Here is a 16,628-nt window from a genome sequence, read left to right on the forward strand (position 1 = left end):
TTTTCAGGATGTAGATAAAAGGGACCGAAAGGATTGACAAACTGGTCCATGTGCTCCATTAAACCAAGAATGAAAGAAAACGGGCTAGGCACTTTGATTCAGAGGGTTGGCGTAGTAGAGATAGAGTAGGCAGTGAACCTGCTATGATATGCTATGATACTATATTAGAAATGGTATGTAAAAGGGAAAGCTGCAACGAGAGGTGCTTCCATGGCAACCGGGATTGAAGCAGTCATAGAGGCAGAGAAAGCTTGAATAGATAAGAGAAAACTGAACACAATGTTATTTCTTCTGTATATTGTTCACAGACACGAAAAAGGAAAACCCCATCTTATATAGGGTTTTGGTACGGAAGAAGGAAAAAGGGAAAAACCCTAACCAAAACTAACTTAACAAACTTATATGTGGCTCGTTGAAGGCTCACTTGTGGCATTGAAGCTCGTCGCAGAGAAAGGGGAACGAATCGCTTGAAGCTTAAGAAAATGTGGCTGTGCTTTCCCTATTCGCACTCGTGGCAAAAAGAGGGAAAAGACAAACCCTCACTTGGCAGAAAGAAAGGTGGAAAAAGGCAAAAGCGAAATTGGGAAAGGAGGGAAACGTGAAAATGACTGTGAAAACTTTCCCACAATACCAAACATAATCATAAAGGAAAATATCTTAGATAATTGAATGCATTCGACAAACATAGTTTCTAGATTTTGCTGTCGAGTTTTCATATCTTTGCAAGCTTATTCAAAAAGTTTCACAATTTAACAGAGTTGTTTAAGTCTTTGATCTATTGACCAATACAACAACCTCTTTGCTTGTCATAAATGAAACTAGTTCTTCCCCTTACGCATCCGGCAAAAACAGAGTGAAATCACGAACAAGATCATGGTGACCCTCAAAAAGCTTTTCAACCTAGGAAAGTCGAACATGCATATATGATTAAGTGAATGAGAAAGAAAAGGAAATCAACAAGAAAAAAATTAATTTGTTGACACAAATAGATAGACAACACTTGCCTCACGGAATATTTCATCAACAGACATGTCATTTTTGTTCCTATTGGTTAATATCTTTACAAATGTCTTGTAGATACTATCTGTGTTTTCAAATCGATCCTGCATGAAAAGAAACCAATCAAATTGAAGTTGTTCAATTAATGCATTATCACAACAAAGAATATATTATATTAAAGGCATAGGTTAATAGCATGCATGTATATGTATATAAATACATCAAACCTAGAATTTTATCATGCCCTATAGCAAAATCAAGCAGTGTCCCATTCATATGAGATGCCTTAAATTTAATAAAATTTTCACCTTAATCTTCTGCACATATTTGATAGCATCTTTCAACTGAATTGTATCCTTAGGTGGAAGAAGGATTTCATATCCCTTTGGCAAAAACTGGTTGAATCCGGAAATGAGATCATCATGGTCTTCAAGAATCTCCTTCACTTTTTCTACGACAGTGCCAACATCAATTCTACAAATGAATAAGATGTAATAAATCAATGTGCTCTAGATAATCTTTGAAATGTCAGCATATTAAAGTTTACATGTCTAATTAAGATGGAACTCTTTTGAGAAGAAAATTAAGAGCCTCCCTTTCCATAAAACACAACAAAAGAAGATAGAAGAGATGGAGAAATGCATGGGGAATTGAAGAAAAAATGTGGTTTAACTTGGTCCAACCTATGAAGTCTATAATCGGTCATGATCTTCAAAAACACCTCGAACTTTTCTTTCTCGTCTTTAAATGTCTTTTGCACTTCTTTTATGTATTTCACGGCTTCCAATTTTGTCATATTTTTCCCACCTTTGCTCATTATTTTGTATTGAAACACTACCTGAGCATCACAACCATAAACAACTGTAAGAACTCATTAGCTGAGATGAAGATGCAATAGTTGTTTTGTGCAGAACATGCTTTGAGAAAAACTAAACAAAAGCAATCTTTGAAACACATTAAAAACAACAAAACTAGATGAACTAAAATTCTAGTATCATAACATACAAATTAGTGAAGACTTTTGGTATTTAGGTTTCAAACTAAATTTATGAAGAAAATTTAAGGATCTTCGTTTAATATGTTTGGAATATTATTGAATTAATTCTTATATCAGAAAACTACAAATATAACTACAAATCAAATTGAAAACATATTTAATAATGATATTAAGATTTCTATCTATTCTTATTAGGATATAAACTACGTCGTAAAAGGCTAATCCTATGCCTTTAATAACTTGCTAAGATTTTTTAATATATAAGAATTTCGTATGAGTGGGGTAAGAATAGTTTGGTTACTATGTATTAAAAAACAGAAGTTTCAAATTGTGCTAACTACATAAGTATAAATTTTAGGGTCTACGAATGAGAAAAACAAGTAATTGAATAAAAGAAGAACAGTCTAGGAATGTCTGCTACGGAAAAGGTAGTTCTAAAGTAAAGAAAAGAGATCTACGTTTTCAATAACTCAGAAAATACTTACGAGTCAAGTACCAAACCACATAGGGTGGAAGATTATGGATAAAAATAGTTCTTACATTACTTATATTCGAATTATACAAGATAAGCTTAGCAGAATTAACAACTATATACCTATAATTTAGAATTGAATATTGAATTTCAACAATATCTTTTGTATATAATATACATAATTAATGCATTGGTACCACATAACAAAATGGAAAAACTAAACGAAAACATCAATATATTTTGTATGTAGTTCATGCTCTCTTAGATTTCAAGCCAATCTATCTATTGAGTTTTGAAGTGAATGTATTCTTACAATTGGTTAACTTATTAATTGTATTTCTACTTTTGTTCTCCATGATAAAACTAAATATCACATCATTTTCAGTCATAATCCATATCAAAACTTTTGAATGTCTTTGTTTTGCTTCTAAGATTCCGTGATTTAGACTAGATCACTCGTCATTTGACTCATCGTACTCTTACTATTATTTGGTCATCTCTTCTGTATCTTTGTACTGTTTCTCAATCCTTAGCATAGGTTGAATACCATTCAATAGCCATATACCAACTCTGAACTTATATGGCTTAAATTATTACTTAACCTCTTTGGTATTCATTATTTGATATTCATGCATCTATTTTAAAAGCAAATTCCACATGTCACAAATCCTTTGTTCATGAATGCACCAAACATATTAAGGTTGCCTGTCATCTTGTTCAAGATCATATTGAAGTTGACAACATTGCTACTTTTCACATTTTACCAACATACAACTCAACTAGTTTTAGAAAGGTCGATTTTTTATTCGCAAGTTGAGTATTCTGAATATTCATGCTCTCACATAAAGAAAAGTTTTAAAAGAGTTAATAAGAGTATATCCTATAATTTATAATTGCATATTTAATTTCTATAACATCTCTTATATATATAATTAGCGTACATAATTAGCATTCATAATTAACATTTCAATTTACCCATTCTTAGACAATTGATTAAGAAATTGTATTGAATATAATCATTGGAATAACAAATTACATGATCAATCTTAATAAACTCTTCGTGAAACAATATTATTTAAAGTCAATATCACAAATATACCCTATAGTAATGTATATTCAAAGAACAAATTCTTAGTTTGTTCATTGTTGGAACTACATCCCTCGGATGATACTTAATTGTGACAAATTATGTTCCTACTAGCTAAATTCATAAAAGAGGATCCTAGGCTACAATCAAAGCATTTCTTAAAAAGCTGTCATGTGTATATGTTATGTTCACATACACAAGCACCTTATAAGTTTAATTAATAGTAGTCTCCTTCATCGACACCCATTTTTCGTCCCCTTATCTAGAATCAAATAAATACTTCTTAATTTACTTTATTCAAGCAAATATTTTCCTTGTTAAAGTAGGGGTTTTCTCCATTCTCATTTCTCTTGTATGTACTTCATATGAAAACAAGTCCAAGGATCACAAAAAGAGAATTATTAAGTACTATCCTTAAAACCCCTTATATCTACCTAAGTAATCCATATATATGTACCTTCAAAGGCCAAATTCCACTTCCCTCCCATATATTTAGTCTTTAATTAATCAGATATACCACAACATTTTATTCTCTTCATTCACCACCACCATTTTTCCAAAATAGTTCTAAATTAAACAACCTTATTAAGTTCACACACCTACTCCTAAGCTTCCTATTCCCCAAAAAAATAAATTAATTAATTAAGATTCAAGTAAAGAGATCATACCTTTCAGAGCCTATGGAAGAAGGAAAGCAAGAAGACCCAGAAGGAACAGCTATATTAGACAAGTACAATAATGGTTTCTAGAATTCAATTTGATAAGAAATATATTTGAGTTATAAAAACTAAAACATTAATTAGGATATTAAAAGTTTCATTAAAACAAATTAAAGTATTTAATGAATGCATGAATATTCAATAAAATGTTAATAAATACTTTGCCTATAAAATATTAATGCATTAATAAATGTTGTCAAGGAAAATTAGTTTTCTCTTTCGAAAAATAGTATTCCTCATTAATGATATATTATTATTATTTTAAAATTTATTTGGCAATTTTCAAACACGTACAGAATTTTTCATATTTAATGATTTCAAAAAGTTTAGATGAAAATTTCTTGAAAAAGCTTTCGCGAATTCTAATAAGGAAAATCCACACAAAAGTCCCATAAAAGAATAATTATAGTAGTAAAACACCACTGAAAAAGCTATTGACGTCTATTTTGAACATTTAAAGTTCAACCTCGTCCCGATATTAAATTGGGAGACGTCAATTTGACGTCGGTCCCTTATTGGATGTCATTTAACGTCATGTGGACAAACGTCGAAATTGATGTTGGACCTGTACGTAATCGACGTCAAACTGTACTGGGCGCGTCTCTCTCGCTGAGCAAGAAAATCCTAGGATGAGCCATGGAACGAAATTGACGTCGGACTGTACACTAACAGACGTCAATTGACTTTGGACCGTGCACTAACATACGTCAATTAACATCGGACTGTGACTAACTGACATCCAACTTGTTTTTTTTAAATATTTTTTTTACAATAAAACCACACTTGAAATACAGAAAATGATCTCAACACATCACAAAATTACATACATTATGCATTTGTAGTGATTATACTACTAAAGAATCTAAAAAGAATTCCAAAACTTAAACTATCAAAAGTAAGCTAATTAATGTATTAAACAACAATAAAATTGTTCCTAAAGCGATAGCGATGGGTTCTAACTCCATCTCTACAGAAGATAAGTTGCCAACTCTTGTAGTATATAGGTGATGTAATCTTGAAGCACTGCAAAATTAAGTCAAATTCATTATGTTTGCATACAAATGTTCAAAGTTGAATTTGATTTGTAATATACGGAAGGTAAGTATTATTACCTCAATCCAATCATATGTAATTCCTACTCGAATAATGGTTTTAATCCAATACATGATATAATACCCACATTACCATGAATCTAGTTGTTTGTTACACTAAAATGACAAACTAAATAGTCACACATGTATAGCATACAATAACATAGAAAATGAATAAGAACTATAAATGAGTTACAACCTTTGGATACATGATTTCAACAAGTTGACCTCTAGGTTTACCCATAACTCTATTTACATTGAAAAATAGGGTAATATTAATATATTCATCATAAAAAAACCATTTCAACATGTTAATGTAACATTTGAAACATAAAAAGAGAAACACTTACACTTGTAGAGTGGATTTCAAATCATTTTTCATCCTCTTGTGCGGGGAACAAAACCACAAAATTTCGCATTGTCTTGGAATGATGATCATCAATTGCCAATGAGACCTATCATGAATCACAAATAGTTAGTGGACTAATTAAGTAAACTTTAATCAAATTTTACATTTTGAAACACATATTTACAAGGTATATGTCTCTTTTGACTCAGTCATCCATATTTGCAAATAATATTGTTTGGTCTCAAGTGTGTTACTAGAAGGTTGAATAATGTGAGGTTCAATAGATCCGTACATGGAAGACCGACCTTGGTCCACAATGACTGTGTCCATGTACCTATAACAAGAAAGTTAAATTGTTAGAAACTAAATATCTAAATATTATTAATACGGAAGACAATGAAAGTGGTTACCTCTAGTGATAATTTTGTGCAATAACATAAAGCTGAGTGAAAAATTAAAATATTGTTTGGGAAGGAAAATTAAATGACATGAGAAATAACAATTATGGAAATTTCCAATTAATTTTTAGAGTTTCCATTACACTTTCCATTTCACCTACTCTAATAGGGACTAATATTTCCAATCACCAAAATTGGTCACCATTTACCCTTTTTCTTGTAGTGCGAGTTGATGCTTCTTGGCAAGAAAACTTAGTTTTGAAGAAGATTAGAAGTAAGATTTACCTAGGGTCCATAGTAGGCGTCAAATGTTTTAATCAGTATATTCAATAGTCTTACATCGCTTAGGAGTCAAGGTCAATGGTAGTTTAAATATTTCTTCCTCCAACTCTTTAAGATGTCTTTTAAGAACAAAACTGTGACGGAGATCCAGACTCCAGTGTACACAATATCTCTGAATGATATCACTTAATGAAATTAGGATCTAAACATTAAGTAATAGGTAATAAATTAAATTTTAGTTGAAAAGTTTAGTACTTAATATGTTTCTTTATAAGATCAAAAGTGATAAATTAAATTATTGAATTAAAAATGTTTGATTAAATAGATGATAAAATAGTTAATAAATGTAAAATGATATAAAAAAATCAAAAACTACACAATTATTATATATAAAAAATTTATTTCTAAACAAAATTGTATTATTATACATTTACATTTTATATTTTTAAAATATTTAAATTTCGTAGCATTTCTTTTTATTTTTTAAATTTTGTATATGATTTTTAGAAGAAAATAATGTAAGACTCTAAAAAATTTAATTCAATAGAATTATAAAAATAGTAAGTTAAATTTAAATTATAATTCTTAGAATCACTAAAATGATAAAACAAGTTATATATTTTATTTAGTTAAAATACTTTGGTAATATAAAATAAGTATTAGTTTCAACTCTCACCAACAATGTTTTTATTTACTAGATTTTCTTAAATTAAATTTAAAAGATTAATAAATTTGGGTTTATTTCATTAGGTTTGGAGAAGAGTAGTATTATTGTACATATTCCTATCTGACCCAATAGACATACTAAAGAATACGATCCAACAAGGCCCATTAAGTCTTTTTATTTTATACCAGCACAAACCTATGTATATTGGGACAATATCCACATATCATAACAAATCTCGGCGTTTGGTATTATTGTTATTGTTTATTGTAAGAAATGTAAGGCCTATTTCTCTTACCAAGAGGGGGGTAAATTAGTTTTTAATAAAAATGCTTTCTTTTTCTATCTTTTTGGAAATCTTTAGAATGATCTTTAACGCACAAGACAATAATGAAAATAATGTAGTAAAACGAGTCAAAGGATAGAAAGCAAACACAAATTTTTATACTCGTTCGGCCTCAATGCCTACATTCAGTCATTTTCAATTAACTTGCGATTAAAAGACCTTTCACTATAAAGACTTGAGTTAATACAACAAGACTTATAAAGACCAATTCTCAAATGTAATTTCCTCTGTAACTCACCAATCTAATATAGGAAAACACACCACAGAAAGAACAACACTCTCTCTATAATATCCCTTTTAGACCCTTCTCAAAGTCACAAGAAGAACACGTTCTCTTCCTGGCAACACACACAAGGAAACCACAATCTATGATTGTAATTAAAGTTCTGATATGGAAAGAAAACACCTCAAAGTGCAGTTGATTGATCAACCAATAAAAGTCCAAAGCAATCCTTTAAGAATCCTTCAAAGTTGAAAATCTTTCGTATCTTGATTCTTGGAGAATCGGCACACCTACAAAAATCTTTCTTGACTATCTTATGTCAGATTTAAAAGTTCAAATGATAAAAAACTTGTTAATGCAGAGTGCTACGTGTCAACATATAGATTTCCTCATGTCTAACGCTTTTTAATCAATTACCAAAATAATGTAATCGTTACACATTTAACAAAGTTACACCAGAATTACATTAAAAGAGATTTAACTAATTAAGTAATTAATGTAATCGATTTCACATAAATTGTAAGTCAAAACATTTAAAAATTTGACCGTTATGATAGTTAAGACTTATCATGAAAACAATTTTCAATGTATACCGGATTTAACCGATTAAGGAAATTGTGTAATCGGTTAAGTATTACACTTAGTCAATTTTGATAAATTTTTCTTCTGAAAACTCATCACAACACATTGCAAATAGGTGTTAGCCAAGACACGAGCTTTAATCGATTATACAAATAATGTAATCGATTAAAACTTATAGTTTGACACAGTTTAAGCATTAGCTAATATGATGAACTTAATTGATTACATAACCAGTGTAATCGATTACTTCATACATATATGCTTTGTGCAAATGGTTTTAACATTTGAAAACATGAGTATGCATATTACAGATGTAAACACATGTATGACCATAATAAGTACGCAAACAAAACATTTCAGGCAATATATGTTTTAAACATAAAGAAACATTTTTGTTGTTGTCATGGAAACATATATGTTGTTGTCATCATCAAAAATCAAACACATAAGGGATTGGGTTTAACATTCACATTGCTCCCCCTATCAACATTTATGATGATGTATCATCTAACTACTTTGTTATTATACTTGAGGTAAGTATTATTCCAATGATAAACATAGGTCCACGGTCCATGTGAATCCTATAAATACAACTAATATTCCCCAAGAAATACTCACTCAATATCTCATACTCATACTTATAGATCTTAAACATTTTTACTGACTTAAGCATCAGAAAGTCTTTTGTAGGGGATCTTCCTCCTCTGAGTAGTAAGCAATTGTTAGCAAAAGAGAAGATTATGAAGATATTTTGGTGATGATAAAAGCAAGTCCAAGGTCTAAGAACTCAACATGAAAGAAGAAAATAGAAGACATGTAATTTATATGTAAAAGCTTTTGTAATAAGTCTAGAAAATATGTATAGGACTTAACCTAGAAAAGCTACTAAACACCTTGTACAAAATAAGTCAAGAAAAGCTCAAATGTGTCAAAATATCTTGGGAATAATCAATTAGCAATAGGGATAATCGATTATCACATAAATGTTTTGAAAACCTTCGAAAACGCCTCTAGAATAATCGATTATCAAAAATGACAATCGATTATCGATGAAGATAATCGATTGACACTCCAGATAATCTATTATCTTAAGTAGCCATTGGAATAATTGATTACCATATGAGATAATCAATTATCACTAGCTACTACTAGCCAATTTTAGCCATTACATTATCTATTATGCTTGTTTTTAGTGGATAATCGATTAACACTTCACATAATTGATTATTAGTGACAATTATGGCTAAATAGCGAAAGTTTTGGAGTTTTTCATGAACGAAACTTATAAATAGGATGTTAGGCTTCCATTTGAATATATAAAGTTATATATATGTTACACAGAAGCTAGAGAATTCTCCAAGCACTTGAAAACTCTTTGTGGTGTTGCAGCTTTGGAAATCTAGTGGGGGCAAAGCGAGAACTTTCACTAGAAGTGAGATTGAGTGTTGTTGTAATTGTTAGGTAAAGATGGTCATCTCTTGTGATTGAAAAGAAGTGTGTTCATCCTTCATGGGACTTGAAGGAAGTGTTCATTCCTTGTGGAGTATAGGGGAAGTGTTTCTCATCTCTTGTGGCTTCAACAGAAGTGTATTTTAAACCTTAACTTTTATTTGTGATTGTAAGTTTGGTTTTCTTGTTTTAGTGAATAATTAATCTCTCACTATAAAGATTAACAACTAGACGTAGGTTCTTTTTACCTGAACCAATATAAAATTTACTTATGCAATTCTCTCTTTCCCTATACTCTTTGTTGTTCATATTATATGTTAAACAAGATTAAAAAGAGAGAAAATTTTAAAGGCGCCAATTTAAAGTAACCAATTCAACACCCCTCCCCCCCCTCCCCTCGGTTTTCATCTCGTACAAGATAAACATTTCGTTGTTGCGAATCTGACAAGAATCTCATTCAGACCATAAAGAGCATTCAAGTCACCACTAGGATCATGCCACTTGTCTACAAATTCACGCTGAAAATCCTAATAAGATCATTTGACACCCCATTTGTGGGACCTTAGTAAAACTCTTCCTCGACTTCACATTTTCACGGTCACCACCCAAAGTTAAGCACAACTTTTGCATAGGATAGAGTTGAACCTAATGGTAAAAAAACAACAAACAACACAAACATTATGATTTTGAGGTCAAAGCCCTCTTACCTAATGATAGGCTGTCGTTGAAGCTATAATTTTAACTACTTTTCAAGGCAACTTCAGTATTGCCAAGTAGTATTCAAGAAAGTAGATAGGGCTAAAGTAACCCTGAGTCGTCTCCCAACGAACACGGAATTGCTTTTGAATATCTGACTCTTACGAATGCTATGCAATGCTTATGGATAAAAGTAATGTTTGGATAATGTTTAAAGAACAAATAAGAAACTTAAAAACAGTTACGATGAAATAGGCTAATTCCACTGCTTTTTCAAGATAGATTCATCATCGGTTATTCACGGATAATTGTTCAATTGATTATTGTTTAAGTTTCAAATTAATTAAAGTACATTCTTAATTAATTTGAGGGCGATCATGCATTTAACCAAAGTAAATTCTCAATCAAATGCAAAACCTTTCTAGATTATTCACAATAAATTCAACCAAAGTACATTCTCAATCAAATTCTATTGTGTTTAATCATGTCTATTCTTAAATCTCCTAACCAAATTAAAAGTTAATCAATCAAAGTAAATTCTCAATTGATTATAGTTGAAATTATTACTAATCAATCAAAGTACATTCTCAATTGATAGTAAAAACCATTTAATCATATGAAAGTTCCTCAATTAAATCAAAGTAGATTCTCAATTTAAATTTAGAAACCCTAGAACTCATATAATCAATATGCATGTAGATTCAAACACATTATGATGCAAAAATCTTTACTTTTAACAAGATAGAGATGAAAGACATAGAGAGAGAACAACTTAAAGCAATAATCAAAATAAACAATTGCATTAATTAAACGTAACCTCAGAATCCATAATGGAATTACAACATAATAGCCCTAGATGCTTAGCTCTCCATGAATGGAGTTGAATACAAGATGAAATAAGAGAGAGGGAAGTGGTGAATGAATGAATGAAGTCCCCTTTTTTGCCGCCCTTGGGTCTCTTTATATAGGCTTGATTGGGCTTTCAAATATTCATTAGATTAAATCAGTTTTAAAGAATATTTGATAGATATTAACTCAATTATCTTATATCCTATATCTTCCAAATAACTAAAAGATTTAGATAATGATAAAATTATTTGGAAGATATTTTTTGTTGATATTCCCAAATTAAATTCAACAACTGAATTTTATCTTTTACATTTTCTAACTTTCCAAAATTGCACAAATACCCTGAAATTTCCTCTATTTGCACTTTAGCCCCTTCAGAATTCTCCAAAATTGCACCAAAACCCTTGTTTGACCAACTTTTACCAGCTTTGACTGAGGAAGGGCACAACCAATGAGAACTTGCCACGTGGCAACCCTCTTTCTCACCCAATTAGGATTTTAAATAAAATCTTATTTTGGCCTTAATTTGCAATTTGGACCAATAAAGTTTCAATTTCAGCTGCACAAATAAATATTAGAACATCCAAGAATAATTTATGCAACTAAAAATCACTTTTTAAGTGTCTTTTTATTCCCAAACCCAAAAATTCCAATCATCACAAATCCTCTTTAAATCAATCATTCAAGCACATGAACTTCATCAAAAATTTAATTTTAAAGCATAAATGTGGGCATAAATATGCACTCATCACACCCCCACACTTATCCTTTTGCACTCCTGGGAAAAATTGATTAATTCCAAGACTTTTTTCTGAGTCATTTTATTCTATATTTGCATTTGGATCAAAAGAATGAACAACACCGGACATAGATCAATCATTTAGGCAAGGACATGCAAATGAAATCACTCTATTTTTCACACATGAGTTAACCTTTTTGAATTCCCAAGAAAATCAAATATGAAAGACAACACTCAAGTCAACATGTATCTATTCTCTTCAATTCTCTGAAGTGTTTTTGGCTTGTGTTTACACTCAAAATACCCATGAAAGTAGACACCCTTGATATTTAGCAAGATTCTAACATTCACATACTTCAGAAAACATGCAATTATTGATCATGAGGGCTTTTTAAGGTTTTATTGAGGCCAAGGCAAAGGTAGGGAATTTTCTTGGAATTTCTGAGTTTTTGAAATAGATATAGAAAGAGTAATGATACTTGATTTCAAAAACGAATTTATTTCTTGCTTCTTTCAAGGAAGATTTTTTTTTCTTTCTTCTTCTTTTCTTTTTTTTTTCTTGTTAAAACTCCAACTTTTCATCTTCCTTTTTGCTTTTTTTTTATTTTGTGGGTGAGGTACTCACCCACACACTTATTCCTCACTTTACTTCTAACAGAATCCATTACTCCTTCTTCTTTCCTAAGGTAAGGAACATATGATTTTTCTTCTTTTCTTATTTGACAATGACTGGAAACAAGAAAAATAGGCTTAAGGCTCAAAGAGGGTTCCAATGGATTAATGTTAGGACAAGTTTTTTTGGCCAAGTAGCTAAAACAAGAAATGCCTCAATCATAACAAATCATGCATATTCACCTCAGTTGCACAACATAGAATCAAGCTAACTATTACAGTATCAACGAAACATGGGAAAATCACACAAGAAAAATAGGTATGGCACATGGTGGTCCATCCTTAACATTAAGCCCAAAACTCACATGGTTTCAAATTTCTTTCTCAAAAGATTTAATCAGGAAATTCTCAAGTCAACTCAATCAGCAAATCATAAAAGTAATCCACTCATATCAACATGACTCATTTTTTTTTCTCTTGAATTCATGATCATTCCAGTTACTGATTCAAACTCTCAAATCCAATGCAAATATTTATTCAAAACAAACAAAATAGGGAACAAAATTAATTGTTTCCCCACACCCCCACACTTAAACTATGCATTGTCCTCAATGTATGCCTTATATATAAAATGCAAAGAAAAAGTATGAGGGAACTTACCTCCTTCATGGTGGAAGGAATGCTAGTAGGACTTCTTTGGAAAAGTCATCCTTGATAGGAATGTTATCTTTTCCTTTTTCAATCCTACTAAGATGGTCAACTACTACATTATGTGACCCACTTCTGTCTTGAATAAGAGTCAACTTGTCCTTCTCGTTCTTAACCATTGTGATTCCATATTTCTTGGGAACCACATGTATAAGGTCCACCCAAGTGTTGTCAGAATTTGAATATTTAAGACCTGTTTGTAGCAACTTGGTGTCCTTTTTCTTTACAACCCCCATCAGTTGAGGATTCAGTCTTCCTTGAGGTTGTCTCACTGGTTTAGCATCCTCCTCCAAATGTATTCTATGCATGTAAAAAGAAGGGCTAATACCAGGAATATTTGCTAAAGTCCAGCCTATTGCTTTCTTGTGGTCTCTGATAACCTGTAATAGCTGTTTTTCCTGCTCATCAGTGAGCAATGTAGATATAATAACAGGGAGTTTCCCATCCCTCTCAAGATAAGCATATTTCAAATGGGATGGTAAAGGTTTCAACTTCAAAATGGGTGGCTGCACCACAGATGGCAAAATTTTACTGCCTAAGGTAATCTCAGCCACCTCAACATCACACTCGGACGTCACAGAGGTATCATTTATTAATACCACTCAATATCACCTGCTTTACAGTTTCCTTTTTCGTCTAAAATTAGGGACGATATATTTGAAAAAGAAAAATTGTTTACAACATCACTTGATAAGTCAATACAACACAAAGAATGATCTTTAATCGGGTGCTTCCCAGCTTCCAACACGTTGAACCGCACCTTCTCGTCTCCTATCTCCATTGTCAATGATCCTGCATGCACATCTATCTTCGTTCGTGTTGTCATCATGAAGGGTCTTCCCAAGATAATAGTTGTTGGACTGATTCCTTCATCATCCTTCATGTCCAAGATATAGAAATCTGCAGGAAAAATTAATTTGTCTACTCGGACAAGGACGTCCTCAAGCACACCTGCAAGGTTAAATGTGCTACGGTTGGCCAGTTGAATGACCACACCAGTAGTCTTAAGAGGTCCCAAAGATAGAGAAGTAAACACTGATAAAGGCATTACATTTATGGAAGCCCCTAAATCTAGCATGGCATTGTCAAACTTTGAATTTCCAATAACACAAGGAACAGAAAACATACCTGGATCCTTGCATTTTCGCGGTATTTCAATATGTTTCTGAATCAAGCTTGACATATTTCTTCCCAAATTCACAACCTCATTATCCCTAAAACGCCTTCTATTTGTGCAAATTTCTTTCAAAAACTTGGCGTATTTAGGAATTTGCTTAACAGCATCTAACAAAGGAATATTAATCTCCACCTTCTTGAAAATATTTAAAATCTCTTGGTCTAATTCCTCCATTTTTTTGTTTCTCGGCTTCAACCGATTTGGATATGGAGGAGGTGGAGAATAAGATGAAGAAGAATTTTTAGAAGAAGAGTTAGAGGATACTAACCTGGATTTATCAGTGGTAGTCTTAGGTGATGGTTCACGTGATCCTCCATTGTCATCAATTTGCGCTCCTTCTTTCTCCTTATCTTCATCCTCTTGGGCTCCTTCAAGGCCTTCTACCTGCTTACCCGTTCTCAAAGTAATAGCACTTACATTTTGCGGGTTGATCACTATTTGTGCAGGTAATTTATTTGACTCCTTAGTCTCTAATTTTTCCACCCTCTAAGTCAACTCTACAATTGATTTCTTGATTTCTGAATTTTGCTTAAGTATTGTTTTCATGAAATCTTGTAGTGACATTTCAAGTTGAGGTTGTTGCCTTTGTTGAGGTGGAACATAAGGTTGTCTGTTTTGCTGATACTTATTGGAGGTTGAGTCATGATAATTCTGGTATGGTCTATTTCCTCCAATCATGTTTGCAGCAAAAACTTGAGATGAATTTTCCACAGTGGTTTCCACCAAGCTAGGACATTCATCAGTATAATGGTCAGTTGAAATGCAAATTCCACACTTCTTAGCAATTTGTGGATTTGAGGTTTTAAACAAGCTTGCAATCTGATCGAGTTTGCTTTCTAGTTTATTTAATCTTTCATCTATCTTTTTCCCATCAACTACACCATTTTCAATTTCATGCACTCCCTTCAACAAAGTCATTGAATTTTCTCTTGTTCCATACTGTTGATTGTCTACTGCCTTCCTTTCTATTAGATCTATACCATCTTCTGGTGACCTGTCTAAGAAAGATCTTCCGCTTGCAGCATCTGCCCATGACCTATCAATAGGACTTAAGCCTTCATAAAAGCTTAGAATAAAATCTTCCATTTGGAGTTGAGTGCATGAAGAACATAGTTTCTTGAATCTTTCCCAATATTCACTAAGATTCTCTCTATCTCTCTGTCTTATATCTTGAATTTCTCTGCGGATAGCTGATAATCTGGATGCAGGAAAAATACTTCTCAAGAAAGAGTCTTTCAATAGTTTCCCAATTTGTAATCCGTGCAGAGAGATAATACCACCAATCTTGAGCTGCGCCTTGAAGAGTAAAAGGAAAAGCTCTCATTTTAAGGCTCTCTATTGTGATCCTGGGAGATCTAAAGTTTTCACACAACATGTGAAATTCTCTCAAGTGCTTGTGTGGATTCTCCCTTGATAACCCATTGAACTTTGGTAAGGCATTTAACAGGTCAGGTCTCAGCTCCCACTCCTCATTAGGATATTCAATGTTACTTCGGATAGCTGTATTGTGGGAGGTGGCTAGTTGTCTGATGGTTCTTTGTGCCATATTGTTTGGGTTAGGATCAGGTAAAGGATTGGATGGTATGTTTGTGATTGGAGATAATGAAGGTGGAATGACTTCAGATGTAGGAAGTGTTCCCTCAGTAGAACACCCAAATTTCAATCTTCTTCGCAGCTTACGCAAATTCCTTTCAACTTCCGGGTTAATTTGATAAAATTCTCCCGGGTTAGCTCTGGTCATGCACTACGCAATCTGCTGTAAGTTGTTCCTCTGTTACTTCTCTTTTTCTTTTGTTCTTGCTTTAGATAAAGATTTCAAATAAGAGATAAGAGAGACTTGTTGGGTCCACTCCCAAGAAAGAGAGGTGCGTCACAATGGACAACTTAAGTACCAAGTCTTTCCTAGCCAAAATGTATTCAAACTAGCCTCAAGTATTTCTTAAGAGAAGTTCTTAATAAAAACAATAACAAAGATTTTTGCTAAAACAAGAATGACTAAAGGCTACAAAATAACTCAAATTAAATTAAATGTATGTGCGTTAAATAAAAAAAATAAAAATAAAAAATAAAGATAAATATAAAAAAATATATATATAAAAATAAAAGAAAAATCAAAACAAGAATCAAAATATTTAAAATACTAACCGTATTCCCTGGCAACAGCGCCAAATTTGATAGGTTGTCGTTGA

At 32.0% G+C, this 16,628-nt stretch overlaps 1 protein-coding gene across 1 annotated transcript; it reads right to left on the minus strand.

Annotated features, from left to right (window-relative positions):
- Nucleotides 1–637: 637 nt before the first annotated feature.
- On the minus strand, nucleotides 638–4,297 carry LOC108321439 (paired amphipathic helix protein Sin3-like 2). Its single transcript, XM_017553184.2, has 5 exons — nucleotides 4,224–4,297; nucleotides 1,683–1,837; nucleotides 1,308–1,473; nucleotides 1,005–1,103; nucleotides 638–900 (listed from the first exon to the last, which is right to left on the minus strand). The coding sequence occupies exons 2-5, from the start codon at nucleotides 1,814–1,816 to the stop codon at nucleotides 832–834; spliced, it is 468 nt and encodes a 155-aa protein (XP_017408673.1). The 5' UTR covers nucleotides 1,817–1,837; nucleotides 4,224–4,297; the 3' UTR covers nucleotides 638–831.
- Nucleotides 4,298–16,628: the final 12,331 nt, after the last annotated feature.

The sequence above is a fragment of the Vigna angularis genome, chromosome 1 (assembly GCF_016808095.1).
Source record: "Vigna angularis cultivar LongXiaoDou No.4 chromosome 1, ASM1680809v1, whole genome shotgun sequence".
Taxonomy (NCBI): Eukaryota; Viridiplantae; Streptophyta; class Magnoliopsida; order Fabales; family Fabaceae; genus Vigna; species Vigna angularis.

What these genes read in the sequence shown, in the direction of transcription:
- LOC108321439 (XM_017553184.2), bottom strand. Translation starts at nt 1,816, where the DNA reads ATGAGCAAAGGTGGGAAAAATATGACAAAATTGGAAGCCGTGAAATAC. An exon ending in ACCGATTATAGACTTCATAG is followed by an intron (nt 1,474 to 1,682) that starts GTTGGACCAAGT and finishes ATTCATTTGTAG; the next exon opens with AATTGATGTTGGCACTGTCG. An exon ending in TTGATGAAATATTCCGTGAG is followed by an intron (nt 901 to 1,004) that starts GCAAGTGTTGTC and finishes CGACTTTCCTAG; the next exon opens with GTTGAAAAGCTTTTTGAGGG.